At 54.9% G+C, this 20,299-nt stretch overlaps 2 protein-coding genes across 11 annotated transcripts in view; one reads left to right on the top strand and one right to left on the bottom strand.

Annotated features, from left to right (window-relative positions):
* Positions 1-10,801, bottom strand: part of SEC16A (SEC16 homolog A, endoplasmic reticulum export factor) — a 44,221-nt gene extending 33,420 nt beyond the window's left edge. For 2 of the 10 annotated variants that reach the window (XM_030919520.1, XM_030919526.1), the window contains exons 1-2: positions 9,251-9,401; positions 495-4,133 (exon numbers count right to left, since the gene is read on the bottom strand). In XM_030919520.1, the coding sequence (XP_030775380.1) occupies positions 495-4,064 (3,570 nt within the window). In that variant the 5' untranslated portion in view covers positions 4,065-4,133; positions 9,251-9,401. Of the gene's footprint in view, positions 1-494; positions 4,134-6,948; positions 7,286-9,250; positions 9,402-10,780 lie in introns of those variants that run through there. The other 8 variants (XM_030919521.1, XM_030919523.1, XM_030919525.1 and 5 more) reach the window with 8 other exon arrangements.
* Positions 10,590-12,366, top strand: C16H9orf163 (chromosome 16 C9orf163 homolog). Its single transcript, XM_030919530.1, is given in 3 exon segments — positions 10,590-10,896; positions 10,899-11,102; positions 11,105-12,366. Coding segments are annotated over 3 exon segments (621 nt in total). The 5' UTR covers positions 10,590-10,745; the 3' UTR covers positions 11,371-12,366.
* Positions 12,367-20,299: the final 7,933 nt, after the last annotated feature.

Here is a 20,299-nt window from a genome sequence, read left to right as displayed (position 1 = left end):
CTGCTGCATGCGGCTCATGCTCCAAAACGGACTATTTTCTTTCCGTGTGTTTAATCTCCAGGAGGCATTTAAAGAACTATGTGATGCACGGGGCTTCTGATGTAAGCTTCCAAGGGCCATCCCAGTTTCCCAAGGCGTGCAACACAGAACTTTGCTGCAGACAGCCAGCAGGAGCAGGGGTGACAGGAAATGGAGGGCTCTTTCTGTCACATTAGCTGGGAAGGCTGGTTCAAATCCTAAGCAGGTATTATAAGCAATTCAAGATGCTAACGCGTGGTGTGAAGTAAGGGTGGCCTGTGGTTGGGAGAGCAAGTTCTGGAGCTAGGAGCCCTGTCCACAGGAAGCGTTACTGGATTACCGTTCTCACACCTGCGGGACTGTGGGTGACCTCGGAAGCAAGCGAACAAACACGACTAGGGAACACACCGTGAGTGAAGAGTCAACTGGTCAAAGCAACGAGAGAAAAGTGGGTTACACACGCGACTCGACTCTACCTGGTAATAGAGGGAGGCTGCACCAGGCTCCGGTGGGTACGGCGAGGGGTACTGAGGCGGGTAGGCATCGTACAGAGGCCGGTAGTAGTAGTAGGCGGCCAGGTCCTGAGGCGGTGGGCCGGGGGCAAGTGCAGGCACCGGCTGTGGCCATGGCTGCTCTGACGGCACCGCTGCCTGGCTGGAGCCGGTGGACACCAGCGATGCGCTAGAGGACTGAGGAGGCCGAGGCGGCAGCTGCTGACCTGCGTCGGCCGGAGCCAGACTTGCTGGTGGCTGTGCTGAGTTCTGGGCCTGTCCCTGTGCTGGCAGACTTTCTGGATTTGACAGCTCTGAAAACGTGGCTTTGGGTACTTGTGGGGAAGCCTGTTGCTGGGGTGGCACCAGCTCCTGCTGGGCTCTTTCGAGGCCAGACTGGCCCTGGGCATCTTTCGTGACCTGCTGATAAAAACGGTCAAGGTTAGGTCCCCCGGGCCCAGACTGTCTGGGATGACTGGCAACAGTTTGCTGAGAAGCGAGGCTGTCAGAATGGGATGGGCTGTACATGCTTACAGGATTTTCCAAAGTCCTGCTTAAGGTAAAGTCTAGGGCTCCGTATGTGTCTTCCTGATGACTGGAATGGTGTGCCTTATTACCAGCAGGCACCAGGGTGCCGTGTGCAGGTGGGACTAACACCACACTTGTGCTTCCAGCAGGGCTATTAGCAAATCCGGGAAGAGCACTTCCTGCCTTACGATCCTTTTGACTTTCTGGAACCAAATTCTCTGGAACTGGCTGGGATGGTGGTTGAACCAGCAAATTAGCAGGCTGATTAGAAACCATTTCGGAAGCACCAGAACCTTGTGGAAAATGACTCTGGGCAACACTGCTAGGCAGAGACAAGCTAAGGACAGAGCTGGTTGGAATCCCAGACAAAGAACCGTTCTCCCCAGAATCACCACCGAGAGCCCAGCTGCCGACTGCAGGTCTATCCCCCACCAGAGCCTCTCTCCAGGACTGATTCTTCTCACTCGAGTTCGATAAGGACATAGGAAAGTTAATGGGCTGAGCCAGATTATAGCTGTGATCAGGCTGGGCCATCAAGACTGGCGGATTCTGCAGAGACTCAGTGGGCGGTGAGGATAACAAACTTGCATAACCAGAACTCGCCTGGGACTGAAGGGCCTCCTCCTCTCCCATTTTGGGAGGATTCTCAAGGTTCTCCGAAGCACTAATGCTGTCTCGGCTCTGCACAGGGGCTGCTGAGCTTGGCTTCCGTGACTGCTGCCCGGACATCGCCTCTTCTGGAGGCTGAACAACTTCAGGTGGCTGAGGTTTTGCAGACACATAAAGCGCTGGGGCTGCAGGGGCCAGAAGGACGTTGCCTCCAAAATCTGGCAGCTCACTTTGCGCCCACAGCGTCGTTGCTGGGCTCTCACACTTCGCGGGCCCCTGGGCCCTGGCTGAAGGTCTCTTCTCCGGTGCCGGATACACAGTATCCAAGGGCGGCGCCCCTGCGTGTGGAAGCGCGTGCCCAGCTTCCGTGGTGGAGTTCAGAGGCAGGGGACAGACCTGGGGTGCACAGAGGGTCTCCATGTTGTCTGGCGGCTGCTCCAGGTTGCCAGGAGAAGCATCGGGCAGGGCGGCAGCTGGTCTGCACTGCTTCTGGCGGGCACAGGTCTCCCTTACTTCACCAACCACGTTGGCGCGATCTGCCTCAAATGGTTTTACCCCAACTAAGTGGGATTTTACCGGTTCAAAAGAACTATTTGCACTTGTCTGAAATACTCCTGTAGGTTTCGGGGGGCTTGGGGTTGAGGGCTGGGACACGCTGCCCCGGTAATTCTGGCTCACAGTGGTCTCGTCTGTTTCGCCTCCTACGGGAGAAGAATCGATTTGCTTAAAAAAACTACCCGAAGCTTCATCCTCAGGTTTTCCAACTTCTTGCTGGATGAACGTGCCAACCAGCTCCTGGGGCCTGGCTGAGCCTGAGAGCCTTCCGTGGCTTCTGCTGCTGTAGCTGGATGACGTGCTGTCAGGGTGTCCTGTGTGCAGTGTGGTGTCAGGGGCTCCGGTGTGACACACAGCACCATGCCTGGGCACAGCCGGCCCAGGAAGGGGCCCATATCTGAACTGGTCACTCGGGGAGGAAGAGTCCAAATTGAGGGGCTCACTTGGCAGAACTTCTTGATTCTGAACAAATTCTAAGTTCTCAACATTCTCATACTGCGAGCCACTGGCATCTGGCAGCCCTGTGCCCGCTGCGTCACCCCATACATCACCAGCAGCCTCACTGCTAGGGCCTGGGAGAAGGGCCTGGCAGAGGCTGCCCGCCCCCATGTGTGCAGGTGCAGGCGGATGGCCCAGTCCAGGGCTGGAGCAGAAATCGTCAAAGTCTGCTTGACCAGATGAGCCTGCTTTTTCAGATGAGAGATTCTCCTCATTTTCTGTCTCTCCCCCTTGGAAAAACATCGCCAGAGCTCCTGAGGCTCCCGAGTCCGCTTCCAGCGGAGCACAGCCAGCCCCGGCCCCGGCCCCGGCCCCCAGTGGATGGTGCGTGCGGTTTTCTGGGCTATCTCCTTGGGGGAGGGGGTTCACAAGAGCAGAGGCGGGCTGGTGCTCCTTCTTCACTCCTGGATTCTGCCTGAGCTCTGGGCTTGCCCAATGATTCACAATTCTGGGATTTTGCCTGAATGTATTTTCAGGATCAAAGTTATTGGCCAGGTGGCTTCCAGTTTGCAAGTGGCCCACCTCGTCTCTTCCGTCACTGGGCAAGGCTGCTGGGGGAGCCACCAGAGGGCTGTGTTGCTCATGACCAGGGCCCTGATGTAGGATGGATGGGGTGGGGAAATGAGGAACGCTGGTGGCACAGGGCACCCCGCTGGGAACAGGTCCTTCAGGGCAGGGTGAACGATGTTGCCCCGAGGGCTGTGGGCCTCCCTGCACTGGCCCCCACTGTCCCGCCATCAGCAGACGAGGCTGGGGGAAGGAAGGGGATGCTGCTGGGGTGACCACACCATCACGTGGGTTTTGCCTGCTCAGGGGTCGGTCAAGCCCAGGCATGTTCCCATGAGAATGGCCCCCATGAGACGGTTCAGGATCCACTCCTGGAATGTAGTGAGGCAGATATGGTGGAGTCTGAACTTCAGGCTCGGAACTGGGACCGACCAGTTCTGCGCTCCTGTTCATCTCAGGCCCAGGAGGTGCTGAAGGTGTCAACACACCAGAAAACGGACTGGCATCTGCTCTGGGCTGTGTCAGAGGTCCAGGCAGGGGCTCACAGGGTCCCTGAGAGCTATCTCTGGCATGTGTGTGAGGCACAAGCAAAGCGGGGTGCTGAGAAAAGCCTGACTGGCCTTGCAAGATAGGCAGGCTGCTTTTGGACGAACTGCCCATCGGTGTACTTTGGAGCGCCTGTCTACTAAAAGCAAATGGATCCGTGACCGGCTGCAACGGGCAAGTTATCGGAGTCACTGCTGCATTACTATTGACCCGTCTCCTGTAAGGGCTGCTAGCCCAGAACACGCTCCGAGGATTCCCGGCTGGAGGTGGCCCAGCCACGCCAGACGGGACCGCCTGGGGTGGCGGCTGCATGACTGAACTCTTGCACAAGTCGATGCTGCTTACAGAAGGAAGCAGAATACAGCTTTTCCTTAATTGGAGCTGAAAAAGAAAAAGAGACAATCAGCATAAAATCCATATAGTCAAAGTCCTAGCTGCAATCAGGAAAACTAAGGAAAAAGAGGAACACCGAACATGATTTCACGTCACTTAAATCCCGAGGACTCTCTCCCCCCTACACCCCACCCCAGCAGAGAACACCTGTCCCTGAGGAGGTGCTCTGGGGGGCAGTGGACAGAGTACGTGCCCTGGATGGCCTGGCCGCGAGCTGATGGAGTATGTCTAGATGGCCACTCCATCCTCTGGGATCCTCTACTCACAAGGCCCATCACTGCCGCGGCCCTCCGCCACAACAGCAGGGATGGTGCGGAACCTGGCCGCTGGTGTGATGCGCTGCCAGACCCACAGCTACTCAACGTTTTCCTGCAAACCATCCCTAGATCCAGGAAGAACCAACTCTTCTATTAAGAAAGAAAAACTGGCCAGATGTCGTGGCTTATGCCTGTACTCCCAACACTTTAAGAGGCCAAGGCAGGAGGACCACTTGAGCCCAGGAATTCGAGACCAGACTGAGCAACAGTGGGATCTCGTTTCTACAAAAAACACAAAAATCAGCCAGGCGTGGTGGTGCACACCTGTAGTCCCAACTACTCAGGAGGCTGAGGCAGGAGGATTGCGTGAGCCGGGGAGGTCGAGGCTGTCGTGAGCTATGACAGCACCACTGCCCTTCAGCCTGGGTGACACAGTGAGTCCCTGGCTCAAAAAAAAAAAAAAAAAAAAAAAAAAAACTTTATATCATACTTTGTATACATGTTAAATTTCAAAAAGGATACAAAAGTTTACAATTCATTCTTCTATTTTCTTTGATGAAAGAGCATTATGAAGTATAGTTATAAAAGCTGCAACATAGGCTGGGTGCAGTGGCTCATGCCTATTTGTAATCCCAGCACTTTGGGAGGTCAAGGTGGAAGGACTGCTAGAGCCCAGGAGGTCGAGACCAGCCTGGGCAACATAGCAAGACCTTGTCTCTACAAAAGAAGAAAGTGAGCCAGACATGGTGGCACACACCTGCAGTCCCAGGGACTCAGGGGGTTAAGGAGGGAAGATCACTTGTGTCCATGAGTTCAAGGCTGCAGTGAGCTATGATTGTACCACTGCAGTCCAGCCTGGGCAACAGAGCAAGACGGTCTCTATTTTAAAAAAATAAATAAATAAAAAGTGACACAATCATTTTTTTAAAAAGCTGCAAAGTAAATATATTCATCTAAATGCCTTTTATCACACCTCTTCATAGGTCTCATTTTTTGTACTGTGACTGGCTTGAGGTCTGAAAGGACCACTAGCAAGACGTTACCTTTGAACTGGAGCTGTAACTATGCCTGGAATGGAAACTCCCAGGAAATTTAAAGCAGCTTTACAAGGGACAGACTAAATTCCAAAATTTTCAATAAGAGGCAGAATTGCCAAGAAATCTCTTATAGAAAACAAAGGGGCAAAAACCTCCATCAGTTTTTAAATAAAATATACTAAATACAAACTTGAACAGTTAACCTGGCCTCTTAAGGCAAAAATTCAAGTGCTATACCTTTAGGAAAGTTCTTTTCTTTCTATCAGTCTTTCTTCTTCTCAGCACCACCCTCATGAACAAACAGATAAGTTTAGCCAATCAAAGGAAAAACTAAACCAAAGGGGAGGACTCTGGAGTTTAATCCACACTTTTTTTATTTTTTTTTTCTGAGAGGGAGTCTCGCTCTGTCACCCAGGCTGGAGTGCAGTGGCGCAACCTCGGCTCACTGCAAGCTCCGCCTCCCGGGTTCACGCCATTTTCCTGCCTCAGCCTCCCGAGCAGCTGGGACTACAGGCACCCGCCACCACGCCTGGCTAATTTTTTGTATTTTCAGTAGAGACACCGTGTTATTTCAGTTTCACCGTGTTAGCCAGGATGGTCTCGATCTCCTGCCCTTGTGATCTGCCTGCCTTGGCCTCCCAAAGTGCTAGGACTACAGGTGTGAGCCACCGCACCCGGCCAATCCACACATTTCTGCAGATGCATATTGCTTTCATTCTTGGAAATCTTTCTGATATTCAGATAAAAGAAAAAAACATTGGCCAGGTGCAGTGGCTCACACCTGTAAGCCCAGCACTTTGGGAGGCAGGAGGATCACTTGAGTCCAGCAGTTTGAGACCAGCCTGGGCAACACAGCGATACCCCATCTTCATTAAAAAAAAAAAAAAAAAAAAAAAAAGCCAGTCGTGGTGGGCAGTGCCTGTAGTCCCAACTACTCGGGAGGCTGAGGTGGGAGGATCATTTGAGCCAGGGAGGTTGAGGCTGCAGGCTGCAGTGAGCCTTGTTCAAGTCACAACACTCCAGCATGGGCAACAGAGTGCGACTGTCTCAAAAAAAAAAAAAAAAAAAAGAGAAGAAAACACCGATCAATGTATTTTAAGTAAAGTTATTTACAAATTAAAGTTCCTATGCTGACCTAAAAACTAGTCCTGTCAACACTATCACTGCCCACACACGCTCTTTGCTCTGCCAACAGGGGACGCTTTCCAACTGACAGGCACCTTGAAATCCACTTGACTCTAATGGAACTCTTACTATTAGGAACAGTAGCAAAGGCTTCATTGAGGTTGTAGGCTCTCATCTGAAAACAAAGAATGTTCACAGCTCTATTTTACATGGACTGAAAGGAGAAAGGGCAGAGCATCTCCCTCCGATCTGTGCACTGGTATTATCTTCCATTTGGTCCTAAAAGCTGCCACAGCAGACACAGTGACACCTGCAACCATGGCCAGAACACGCAAACTTCCAAGCCCCCCCGAAACTCCGCTGCCAGGAGAACAGAAGTCCTACCTTATCTCTCAAGACACGGCCTTCCCCGGGAAGATCCTTACCGTCCTCAATAGCTTTTGTTTGCTTTAAACACAGAACACGGGCCTAGAGGTCGATTCCTTGGCTGCTGCTGTAAGAGCAAAACTGAGCGTCCAGGTGAGTGGCTCGGGGCAGCCCCTTCTCTTTCTGCAATGTATTTTTGTCTATAAAATGAGAGCATCGATGTGATTTTTGTTTTCCTGAAAACCAGGGGTTTAATCTTACGAGATTCTACTCACAGTGGATTCTGGGATGTCCTAATCCCAACTGCTGTTTAACAGGCGTGGCCGGGCGCGGTGGCTCACACCTTAATCCCAGCACTTTGGGTGGCTGAGGCGGGCAGATCACAAGGTCAGGAGATCGAGACCATCCTGGCTAACACGGTGAAACCCCATCTCTACTAAACTACAAAAAATTAGCCAGGCGTGGTGGCAGGTGCCTGTAGTCCCAGCTGCTCGGGAGGCTGAGGCAGGAGAATGGCGTGAACCCGGAAGGTGGAGCTTGCAGTGAGCCGAGATAGCACCACTGCACCCCAGCCTGGGCAACAGAGCGAGACTCCTTCTCAAAAAAAAAAAAAAAAAAAAAAAAATTCCGTAGCTCTCCTAGACTAAGAATTTTTTTATAGCAAACACTATCACTTACAAGGAGCATTCCAACCCTCATGCTCCCTAATTGAGAGCTTTTTAGCAACATGCTAGCTTCATTTGGAACAATCTTGTGACTTGAACTGATTTTTTTTATCTTTTTCTCTACTCACCGGGAGAAAGACAATGCAACTGCCTATCACCTATGTCACCACTATAGGGAATTTTATTCTCTAACCTCAAGTCATCTAACTCTTCTACTGTTTCAAAGAGACCAGCTGATCTTGAAGATGCAGTATTCATAAACCTAGCTAGTCAGTTAAACTGCCTTGTAACCATGTGGACATGTGGATAAAACTCTTTTTAGTACAGTTCTGGCTACAGAACTGAGGTATTTAAAACGCATGCACACTCCTCTCCTCTTGCTGCCACTGGCTTCACATTTTAAGTGAGGAAAACAATAGTGTGCCAGGAAGCCCCTGAGCTTACCTGCTGCCTACAGTCTCCCTCACGGTGGCTGCTAGTGACACCCTGTCAGACTATGGGACGCTTGACACAAAGACATGATTCAACTCCAACTCTTCTAAGTTAGAATTGCAACCACATACAGTTAGATGTTGAAAAGGAAGCCAGAGACAGAGGAGGCCAGCAGCCTAACACTGCTGAAAATGACGAAGATCCAAAAGGACAGCCTGGTATTCATGAAAGATGCTTACAGAAGAAGAAATCACATTAACATTTACCCACTACCATGGCCTCTTGCTGGGTTTGGCAGAAAAAGAAAAAGAAAATAAAAAGAAAGAAAAAAGAAAAAAATGTGCCCAATGCCTCAAAGAAAACTTTCAGTACAATTTTGAGACTCACTGTAGTAACCACTATTAAGAGTAAACGAGGAACAAGGAACAAGAAAGAAACACTATTTTGCCTCTTGTCTACAAGATACCAGCACCGGAACCCTAAGAAAGGGCATGGCGAAAAAACGCAGGGAGGCTGCATTGTGCTGAAACTTGCAAAAGTATCACTCTAGGAAGAACTGTCTACGGTTCGTATTGCTACATGGGGGATGGGAAATACCTCTTTGGTAAACATCGGCATCATACATGTAAAACAAAATCTTAATATACAAGTCAACTTACAAGTCATTTAAAAGTGTTCTTAAGCGGCAAAAACTGACTTTAAATGGCTCTGATGTTTCTGAAGACTCTACTGTAACACTTCATCACAAAGGGGCGAGCCGGATCACTCACACTCTTCTAACCCTCGGCCTCTGTTGCAACACCCTGATCGCCCTATCAAGATATTACAAACAAACAACTCTACTCTTTGGTTCCAATGTAAATGTCTCTCTTTACCAGCATCGCTAAGGAAACCTTCCAGCCAGTGAGGACAAGACACGCTCATTTGAAAAGTTGGAGTCTTACGAGGGGTGCCTGGGGGTCCAGCCTCCCGCCCCGGGAACCGGCGTCACTGCAGCCCAGCCGGGTCCACGTCAGTCCCTCGAATCCCACCGCGGCCCGCACCGCACCCGGCCTCCCGCTCTGGCCCGGACGTCTGTCCCCTCGCCCGGCCCCGGCGGGACCCGAGCTGCGCCGCCCGCTCGGGGCTGGGCCCAGCCGCCTCCTTTCCTCCGCGCCCCGGCCTCCACGGCCTGGCTCCGCCGGCCGGCCACCGCCTTCCTCCTCCCGCGCTCGCCCCATTACCTGCGCGGCTGAGACCGAACCCTCAGGAGCCGCGGGCGAAATCCTACCCGGCGATGGCGACGAGAGCAGACACAGCAGCCGCCGCAGCCATCTTGGCACATCCGGCTCCGGTCTCCGCGGCCGCCGCGCCGCCGACGTGTCCAGCTTGCGACATTAGCGCGCGCCCCGCCCCTGGCCCCGCCCCTCGTCTCGTCGGCCCAGACGCGTCCTTATTAAACCCCTCACGGCCCATCCCTCGGCCCCAGCCCTCGCCGGCGTCCGTCCTCCCCGCCTCATCTCTCTGTCCCGCCCCTCTTGCCCTCGCCCCTCGCCGGCGTCCGTTCTTCCCCGCCTCATTCTTTGGTCCCGCCCCACGCCCGTCTTTCCCACGCCTGATCTTGTCGTTCCCATCCCCCTTGGCCCCGCCCCTCTTCCGTCTTTCCTCGCTTCATTCTTTCGTCCCGCCCCCTTGGCCCTGCCCGTGGTCCGCCTTTCTCCGCCTCATCCTGTCGTTCCCGCCCCTTTGGCCCCGCCCCTCGGCCGTCGTTCCCCGCCCCGTGGCCCCGCCCCCCGCCGGCGTCCGTCCACCGCCTCACCGATTGGCCCCGCCCCTTGCCACCTGCCCGGCCAGGCGCGCCGGGGCAGCCCCCAGACGTCGCCCTGGTTACGCTGGCTTTCTCCCAGTCTTTTTTCGTTTTAAGATGTGAGAAGAGATGGGATTCTTCAATCAAGGCCACAAGGGGGAAATCAGTCTGCAGGACCGATGCCAGCAGGCTCACGCACCGAGAACGGCTACTCCGCCGAGCTGAGAAGCGCGAGGCCCTGACGCCGGCGCGCTGCTTGCATTCTTCCGTTGGGCTGGGAGGCTGGAGGGCAGGCGGCGGCGGTCGCGCATGCGCCCGGGTCGGCCGGAGCTGCGGGCCGCGGAGGGCCGACTGCGCCTGCGCGCTGGTTGCCTGGCTACGGCGCGGCCGCGGGCCCAGAGCGGCGCCGGAAGTTGGTCGTTAGCTACCTCCAGTCCCTGTCCAGCGTCCTGGGGTTTCCCCAATGCATCTTCTACTGGCCCTTCGCTCTGCACAGAGGCCCGGGCAGGGAGGGACGACCCGGCCACCGCGCGGAGCCGGGTCTCCGCCGACTCGCAAGGGGGACGCGCTGGCTTCTCGTCCCCGAGCTCCGCCCTGCGCCTTTGCTGCGCTGGGCCCTCCCAGACCCACCCTGGCCCCGGCCCCGCTGTCCTCCCGGGGAGAAACGGCCTTTTTGGTTCGTCCCCTCGGCCGCCAGCCCCACAGGGGCGTGGGGGTCCCAGCCCTGGCTGAGTGCACGTCGGTGGCGAGTGGGTCCGGGCGCTTGGGCGGCCAGAGGGACCCAGCGGCGGGGTGAGGGGGTTAGGCACTCCTGCCCCTGCCAAGACCAGGCCAGGCAGCATCCACGTCCTCCTGCGGAAGATCGCAGGGAACAGGTGGGCGATATCATCTGTGCCCTGGTTTATCCGGAGGAGCCGAGGGAGGCTGAGTGGATGAGGAAGCGGCCAGCCATGCGGGACCCACTCACCTGCACATCTGCCTGGCGAGGGCAGGGAAGAGCCGCGGCCTTCCTCTGCTGCTCCTTCCAGGGGGCAGGGGCCGTGATGGGGGTGCCCGCCTGATGGCATCGCCGGAGGCTGAGCTCCCACAGCGGCTGAGGTCCTCCCTGGGTGGGAACCACCCTTGTCCCCAGCTGGGCCAGAGGCTGGTGAAGGAGAGGGTGGTACCCGTGCCACGCCAGCAGAGCCCCAGGCTGTGCAGGGAGAGCTTCAGTCCGGCTGACGTGGCACTAGGGCCACTCTGCTCAGCTAACATTTGCCTTTCAGGAGTCAGATTCCTGACCTGTTTGAACAGAGGGAGCACGTGGTAAGGCCCAGCCCCAGCCCCGCTGCCCCCATCTGCTTCTTCCCGGTGGTCAAGGCGCTCTGCACCCTCCGCGGAGGGAGGTATCATTGTTTGCCCTTCACAAAAAGGGGGATGCAGAGGTGGGTGCCGCCTCTCAGGCGTGGGGCTCACCCCTTGCCGCTCGCGAGTTCAAAGAACCCAAGAGCCAGGAGCCCAGGGCTCGACCTTCTAGGGTCCTCCGAAACCCTGTGGTCCCACCTAGGTGGGCACTAAGCTATGGGAGAGACCATAGCTGCAGAAACCAATTCTGCGGTAGGCGTAAAATGCAAGGTCTCTGGATCCCAGGGCAGGGATGGTAGAAAGCAGCTTCTGTTGGCTCCTAGGGGTGTGAATCACCACATCACCTGTAGGGGGCCCGCTGCCTTTCTTCCCCTCGCCTACCTAATCCTGAGTGCATGGAGACAGCTAGCAGCAGTTTGTAGCCTGGTATGGAGTGGAGGGTTCCTGCACCTGAGCCCATCCAGCCTCTGGGCCATAGACTCTTCCACTGAAGGTCCAGCCTGCCCCTGAGACGCTGTGTGCCCTTTTTCAACTTCCTTAGTCTCTGAGATCAGGTCTTCATCTCTAATATAGAGCAAATGAGCACCTAAACGTTTCAGCGCTGAAACGGGGCTGCCAGGACGACAAGCATGGCGGGGGCGAATGGGAACATCAGGTGACTGGCTGCGAGCCAGCAGAGGCCTCCACCCAGTGCTGGGAGGTGTCCCGCCTGTGGTGGCCGTCACTATTCCTGGTGGGGCTTTGTTGCCTTTGCATGCAGCATCCGCTGGTTTCTCCATTCTCCCAGGTTCTGCCCCTGCTCACACTTGGAGGCTGGACACAAACGTCACCACCTCCCTGAACCCCCCTAGGTGGGCTGGAATCAGCACCTGGTGAAAAGCTCCGTGGCCACTGCTGTACCGCATAATGCAGAGCACACAGGACAGGCTCGTGTACGTCCAGGCTGTGCCAGGAAACCCGCTGCCTTTGTGTCATCACAGCCTTGGGCACAGTGTGTCCTTGGTGCCTCCGCCAGGTCAGCTCCTCCCATTAGCTGTGCTGTCCGGCATGGGGGCCGCTGGTGCTTGTTGTGAGACCGAGCTAGGGTCTAAGTGTAAACTACATGGTGGGTTGTGAAGGATGCAAATATCGAATCGATCATTTTTTATTGCACATTAAAATGAGAATATCTTGGATGTATCAGATTTAATAAAATACTATTAAATTTTATTTCACCTCATTTTTTTTTTCTTTTTTTTGACATAGCTGCTAGGAAATGTAAAACTCCATATGGGGCTGGTGTCGTATTTCCACTGGACAGTGCTGGTCTAGAAGGCAGGCACTCGGCACTCCTAGCCTGTGCTTATAGCCTGTGATAGGGGGTCTGAAATGCTGGAAGCTGCCGAGTGGGCCTGGCTGTTTGCTCACAACTGGCGGGCCAGTGGCGGTCCTCCCGGGAGCCTGGGCAGAGCAGCGGTCTCAGTGAACGCAGGACGGCCCCTCACCATGAGCCTTTGCCCCTCTTTCCTACCTGGTGTAAAATAGCAGTGGCAAGTATGTCTGGGTGCTTGTGGAGGTTTACTGGGCGGGCCTGCTCCCCGCTGGATGCTGTCCTCCGCCCCTGACACAGACCCTTAGTCCTGGACACTGAAGCTGGAGGCTTGGCCTGGAGAGAGGAAGAGGAAGTGTCTGTGAGACAGGGTTGGCTGGGTGGTCCAGGCAGGAAAACATATGAAGGCCTCCAAGGTGGAAAGAACTGACACGGAACACTTCCTGGAGGAGGAGGGAATAGGGCTGGGAAACCGGAATGGGGAGAGGAAGCAGATCTGGAGGCAGGGTCCTTAGAGTCTATTCTGTGGTATTTATTCATCAGACCCCTGCAGTAAAGGGGTCCCTGTCTACATGTCACCAGGCTGGCCAGAGGGTGGGCCAGGCCTCCTCTTCTTACCCTCATGGAGGAGAGGAAGTCACCTCTGTGAGCGGAAGGCCAGACCCCCAGGGCCACGGTGGGCAGCGTGGAGGGAGCCTCAGGCCCACTCGTTTCCATACACAAGGCCTGCCAAGCACACAACATAGGGTCCGCAAACAGATGCCCCCCGTGCTGCCACCCCCTTCCCGTGTTCTACTCACCTCTGAGCCCCACCCTAACCTGGAGTGCTCACCTGGTGTGCTCATCTGGGGTGTGCAGCAAGACAGCACTGTCCACTGTCTAGACCTTCCCAGGGCTGACGTGAGGCCGAAGGTGCAACCTCGCCCTGGCAGATGTGCCCTTGCTCTGGGCTGCTGGTGACTGGGCCCCACAGAGCCTCCTCCCAGCATAGACAAAGGCATCGCCTTTTGGGTCCCCACCTGGTTAGCAGAGCACAGGTAAGATGGCTCCAGCAATGGTGGGCTAACTACCGTGTGTCCAGCTGTACTGCAAGCTTCCGGAAGCCGGAGACCCTCGGCCACCACCCAGGTGTTCAGCTTGGACAAGCTACCTAGCCTCTCCGAGCCTCTGCCTCCTCACCTGTAAAAGGAGGTGACAGCCTTGCCCTTTCCTGGCCTCCTGCAAGGACTCCCTGGACCTGACCTCACAGGGTGGCAAGCGTGTCCTCCACACAAGGCCTCCCCCGAGGCACGGGGCATGTTCACGGCATTGCCAGCAGCCTTGTTACTGCAGGAGCGTCATGCTCCTCATCTCCAGCATCTTCAAGCATGTTGGGCACATAGCAGGAATCAGAGAACATTTTTCTGGAATCATTGAGCCAAGTACTTACCATGTAAGGTGCTAAAAAGCACTAGGGATGAAGCAGAAAGCTCAAGGCTGATGTTGATGTCACAGTAACCTGGGACTGCAGGCTACAGGAGGAACTGCTGGTTGTCCTTGAGCTGCAACGGGGCCCTGGTAAGCCCACAAGTCCTCCATCCCCAAACCATGCACAGATGTCTGCTGAGCCCCTGCTGTACCCCAGGCACTGCTAGGAGCTGGGCTGTGGCCATGAGACAGGCCCAGCCTCTGCCCTGGGGGAACATGGATGCTGGCTGGTCACACTATGCCCGTGAAGAGGGCACCGTGTGGCGCCTGCTGGGGACAGGCAGGAGGAGAAGGAGCATTTCTGGCTGAAGTGAATAGTCCACATGAGGCTTCCATGGGGCGAGGGGCCGGTGGATGTGGGCTGGTGTGGACTCTGTAGGCCCTGCTAAGAGACTTGCAGTGATGTCTGTAAGTATGGGAAGCTTCCAGAGGCTTTTCAGCCAGGAGTGACGCAACCAGTTTGGGGCCCAAAGGCTCTCCAGGTTAGGGTTAGGGCTAGGGACTAGGGAGAGCCAGGGCCCAGGAGGCAGCCTTGGATGGCCTAGGAGAAAGAGGTGCTGAACCTGGGAGAGTCCCCGAGAACCTGGGAGAGTCCCCGAGAACCTGGGAGAGTCCCCGAGAACCTGGGAGAGTCCCCAAGGGCACAGCCCCAGCACGGCACAGGGTTCACACACGTCAGGCAGGAGAGAGTCCTGAGCATTGAGTGCTGATTTTAGTAACTGGCATGGATTTGGTGGCCTGGAGACTGTGGATAGGGAAGAGAAAAGGGCCAGGGTGGATCTGGGAAGAGCTCCAGTATTTGATGTCAGGCCGGTCACGCCATTAACTACTGGCAAAGTATCTGACGCCGGGCTGGCCATGGTGTTGACTCCTGGCAAAGTGACCCTACAACCCCGTTCTCCCCTCTCAGCAGCCGTCTCCCTGTCAGAAAAGTCACCAGGCTGGATGGCATCAGCTCTATGGGCCCTCCTGGTCCTCTGAGGGCAGGTGACTCCTTGTGGTTTGACATGTACCGGAAATCACATAGCCCTGGCTCACTGAATGGGTGAACTTGGCTAAGTCGCCTAACCTCTTTGAGCTCCAGCTCCTCACATGTAAAACAGGGTAATAACAGTGTCGCCCAGGATGGCCCTGGGCGTGGGGTGAGGGCCATTTGGAAAGCGTGGAGCTCACCTGCCCTGTGGTCACTCGGGAGGATCTGTGGGGCGCTGGCAGAGCACTGCCACCAGGGGGAAGCAGAGAGCTGCCTCCAAGTCTGCCACAGTAACAGTTGCAAGCTTGCCAGGTGCGGTGGCTCCCACCTGCCATCTCAGTATTTTGGGAGGCCAAGATGGGAGGGCTGCTTGAATCTAGGGGTTTGAGACCAGCCTGGGCAACATAGCAAGATTCCATTTCCACAAAAAGAAAAAAAAAGTAAAGTTAAACACTTTTTTTTTTTTGAGACTGAGTCTTACTCTATCCCCCAGTGCAGTGGTGCAATCTCAGCTCACTGCAACCTCCTCCTTCCGGATTCAAGCAATTCTCCTGCCTCAGCCTCCCAAGTAACTGAGATTCTAGGTGCCCACCATGGCGTCCCCAGCTAATTTTTGTATTTTTAGTGGAGAGGGGGTTTCACCATGTTGGCCAGGCTGGTCTCGAACTCTTGACCTCAGGTGATCCTCCGGCCTCGGCCTCCCGAAGTGCTGGGACGACAGGCATAAGCCACCATGCCTGGCCATAGTTATAACTTTTCTAAGGTTCATTTTATTAAATGAAGAAATGCTTGGCCGGGCGCAGTGGCTCAAGCCTGTAATCCCAGCACTCTGGGAGGCCGAGACGGGTGGATCACGAGGTCAGGAGATCGAGACCATCCTGGCTAACACAGTGAAACCCCGTCTCTACTAAAAAATACAAAAAACTAGCCGGGCGAGGTGGCGGGCACCTGTAGTTCCAGCTACTCGGGAGGCTGAGGCAGGAGAATGACGTGAACCCGGGAGGCAGAGCTTGCAGTGAGCTGAGATCCAGCCGCTGCACTCCAGGCTGGGCGACAGAGCGAGACTCCGTCTCAAAAAAAAAAAAAAGACATGCTAAACAGAACAACAAAGGCTGTGGTAGAATGTGCACGTTTGTGTGGACCCAGGGCATATTTTCACCAGAAAATCCCATGCAATAGAGTGGAAGATATACCAAAAGCCACAGCAAATATCATGCATGATGCCACAGAAAATTATAGACTCCTAATAAACACTGAGAGTGTGTCCTGTGCTGTGAGGTCCAGGGATGTGAAGAACACCAGAAACCTGCCTCTGAGGCCCTGGGCACCTGTCGTGTTGGGCATAAACAAAGCTTTGCAGTTCAATCCTGCAACCTCCCTGAGCCTAGGCTTGTCCATCTTAAAATGTGGATGGTTAGGACACCTGCTGAAGGGGCCACCAGGCTTAACTGTGCCAACGCAGCATGCAGGTGGAGAACAGAGAATGCGACTGAAAACCTCATAACGATAACAAGAGCCGTTCCCTTTCTGAGCCCTCACCACGCGCCCAGCGTGCACCAGAAGCTCACCATGGCAGGCCCGGGGCCAGCACCCAGGTCCCCGCTTGACCCCTGAGGACACTGAGGTGCAGCAACAGCCAGGACAGCAGCTGCCAGCTGGAAAGCAAAGACACAAAGCAGCCAGATCGGGAGTCACGTCGGGATAGGCGAGTGAGGCGCCACCCAGCCACCTCCATGATGCAGATTGAAAAACAGCCTTTCCCAAAGCATGCTTGCTCACTGACCCTGCGTCTTCAAAGCCTGAGTAACGTGGGAGGCCCTGCAATGCCCCCTCTGACAGACCTCCACTAATGCCAGCACTTTCAATGCACCGGGACCAAGCTGGACCATACCGTTTAGGTTTCGTTTTGAAACACTTTTACTTTTGCAGACGAATACGTTGGCGTCCCACTGGGAACTGCTGCTGGTGGATGCTCACCGTGGGAAGCAGCCGCGTGGCGCTCCCCCTTGTCTGTCTCTGCCCAGTGCTGCCCCTTCCAGCAGAGCTCCTGAGGTGTGGTTCGTGGATTGGGTCCACGATGAGATAAGGAGCCACGCAGAATGAAATCAGCTCCGCCACTGAGCATGCAGTCGAGCCCCACAAACACCCTTTGCAAGTGAGACTTTGGGGATGAAGGCAGTACGGGCCTGTCGATCCCTGGAGCAGCCCGGAGGCTACAGCACCGTGCTTCCCTCTTGGACGGGGGCTATGGCACCAAGCTTCCCTCTTGGATGGAGGCAGCCCTGCCTGCCGGCGGCCTGATTTATGGGCCCTGATGCAACAGTGCCTCTGGGCTCTCGGGACCCTCCTTTGCTCTAGCCAGAGGGACGTGGTGCCACACTCGGGGTTCATGCCGGCAGTGGCATGGAGTGAGTCGCCGGGCTGAAGATACACTTGGTGATTTCCTGCGCTGGGTGGAGCTGTCTGGAGCCCCCTTGGCATCCTGCTGAAGAGTCTGAATCTGCACATGAGCCTCCTGGAGATATTGAACACCTTTTAAAGTGTGGCCAGGCCCAATCCAGGGTGCTGTGAGTGTACCATACACCCTGTGTTTCAAAGACACAGTACCAAAAACAACAAAAAAAAAGAATATAAAACATCTTATTCACGGGCAGTCGTGGTGGCTCAGGCCTGTAATCCCAGCACTTTGGGAGGCCAAGGCAGGCAGACCACGAGGTCAAGAGATCAAGACCAGCCTGGCCAACATAGTGAAACCCTGTCTTTACTAAAAATACAAAAATTAGCTGGGCGTGGTGGCGGGCGCCTATAATCCAAGCTACTTGGGAGGCTGAGGCAGGAGAATCACTTGAACCAGGGAGGCAGAGGTTGCAGTGAGCCGAGATTACACCACTGCACTCCAGCCTGAGCAACAGAGGGAGACTCCATCTCAAAAAACAAAAAACAACAACAAAAAACCTCATTCCCGGCTGGGCGCAGTGGCTCAAGCCTGTAATCCCAGCACTTTGGGAGGTCGAGACGGGCGGATCACGAGGTCAGGAGATCAAGACCATCCTGGCTAACACAGTGAAACCCCGTCTCTACTAAAAAATACAAAAAACTAGCCAGGCGAGGTGGCGGGCGCCTGTAGTCCCAGCTACTCGGGAGGCTGAGGCAGGAGAATGGCGTGAACCCGGGAGGTGGAGCTTGCAGTGAGCTGAGATCCGGCCACTGCACTCCAGCCCAGGTGACAGAGTGAGACTCCGTCTCAAAAAAAAAAAAAAAAAAAAAAAAAAACCTCATTCACTTTTTATATTGATTGTATTGAAATAATATTTTTGAAATATTGGATTAAGCTATAGTGTTAACATAAACTTTGCCTGTTTCTTTTTACCTTTTTAATGTGGCTACTGAGATATTTAAAGTTGCATATGTGGCCAGGCACAGTGGCCCACACCCATAGTCCCAGCACTTTGGGAGGCCAAGGTGAGGAGAGGGCTGCATGAGCTCAGGAGTTCGAGACCAACCTGGGCAACAAAGTGAGATCCCCGTCTCTGCAAAAAATTACAGAAAAACAGGTGGGTGAGGTGGTGTGCACCTGTAGTCCCAGCTGCTAGAGAGGCCAAGGTGGGAGGATCACCTGAGCCCAGGAGGTTGAGGCTGCAGTAAGCTATGATTGCACCACTGCATTCCAGCCTGGGTGACAGAGCAAGACCCTGTCTCAAAAACATTTTTTTAATTTAAAAAAAATAGCAGCAGTCCTTTGGCCGGGCACGGTGGCTCAAGCCTGTCATCCCAGCACTTTGGGAGGCCGAGACGGGCGGATCACGAGGTCAGGAGATCAAGACCATCCTGGCTAACATGGTGAAACACCGTCTCTACTAAAAATACAAAAAACTAGCCGGGCGACCTGGTGGGCGCCTGTAGTCCCAGCTACTCGGGAGGCTGAGGCAGGAGAATGGCGTGAACCCGGGAGGCGGAGCTTGCAGTGAGCTGAGATCCGACCACTGCACTCCAGCCTGGGCGACAGAGCGAGACTCCGTCTCAAAAAAAAAAAAAAAAATATTGAGGTGAGATTCACAGAACCTAAAATTAACCACTTTACAGTGTACACGTTAGGCCAGGTGCAGTGGCTCACGCCTGTGACCTTAGCACTTTAAGAGGCTGAGGTGGGTGGATCACTTGAGAGCAGGAATTTGAAACCAGCCTGGCCAACATGGTGAAACCCAATCTCTACTAAAAATACCAAAAAATTAGCCGGGTGTGGTGGTGGGCGCCTGTAATCCCAGTTACTTTGGAGGCTGAGGCAGGAGAATCACTTGAACACAGAGGCGGAGGTTGCAGTGAGCCAAGATTACGCCACCACACTCCAGCCCGGGTGACAGAGCAAGACTCCGCCTCAAAAAAAAAAAAAAAGTGTCCGCATTATTGGCATTTAGTGCATTCGAAGGGCTGTACACGCACCACCTCTCCCTGGGTCTACAACATTTGCATCACTCCAAAGTAAAAACCTGGGCTATTTAGCAGCCACTCCTATTTCCTCCTCCCCCCGGCTCTGGGAACCGTCAGTCTACAAAAGGGCACCCCATAGGAATGGAGTCACCGCACGTGCGGCCCTCTGCGGCTGGCACCTTTCACTGAGCATGGTGCTTCCAAGGCTTGTCTGCACGGTGGGTGTCAGTGCCTCCTTTTCTACAGTGGAATCATATTCGCTTGTGCACATTCGTCAGGGTTCTTCTGGGAAATGGAGCCTATAAGACGTGCCTCTGGAGAGATTATTGCAGGGAATTGGCCACGCGACCTCGAGGCCTGCATGTCCCAGGGTCTGCAGTTGCAGGCAGGAGGCCCAACGGCATTGCGAGTCCAAAGGCTGGTGGGCTCCAGGCCCAGGAAGAGCCCACGTTTTCAGTCCAAGTCTGAAGGCAGGAAAAGACCAAAGTCCAGTGCAAGCGGTCAGGTAGGAGGACCCCTCTCACTCAGCCTATTGTCCTCCCCGGGCCTCAGCGGACCGCATGGGGCCCACCCACACCAGGGAGGGCGGCCCGCCTTACCCAGGCTGGGGATGCAAATGCGAACCTCATCCAGAACACCTCAGAGACACACTCTGTTTGGCAAAATGGCCTGGCCGAGCTGACACTAAGGTTCACTGTCACAGCAGATGGTTTTGCTGACCCGTCGTTGGCAGTGGACACTCAGGCCGTCTGGCTGTACCGAGTGCTGCCGGGAGAGTGAGTGGCCACATGCTTTTGTTTGAGTCCCTGTTTTCACTTCTTTCGGGCAGGCCCCCAAGAGTGGAATTTCAGGGTGCTGTGAGTTTTATGGGCAGGACTCCGGCTGGGTCCACCCACTTTAAAGACAAGAGTCAGGTCACTCACTGCACGGTGGCCCCTCCTGGTCCTGGTGCCCAGCACTGGCTG

The sequence above is a fragment of the Rhinopithecus roxellana genome, chromosome 16 (assembly GCF_007565055.1).
Source record: "Rhinopithecus roxellana isolate Shanxi Qingling chromosome 16, ASM756505v1, whole genome shotgun sequence".
NCBI classification, from domain to species: Eukaryota; Metazoa; Chordata; class Mammalia; order Primates; family Cercopithecidae; genus Rhinopithecus; species Rhinopithecus roxellana.
The sequence above is the reverse complement of the archived record's forward strand: the minus strand, read 5'-3'. Positions and strand labels throughout refer to the sequence as shown.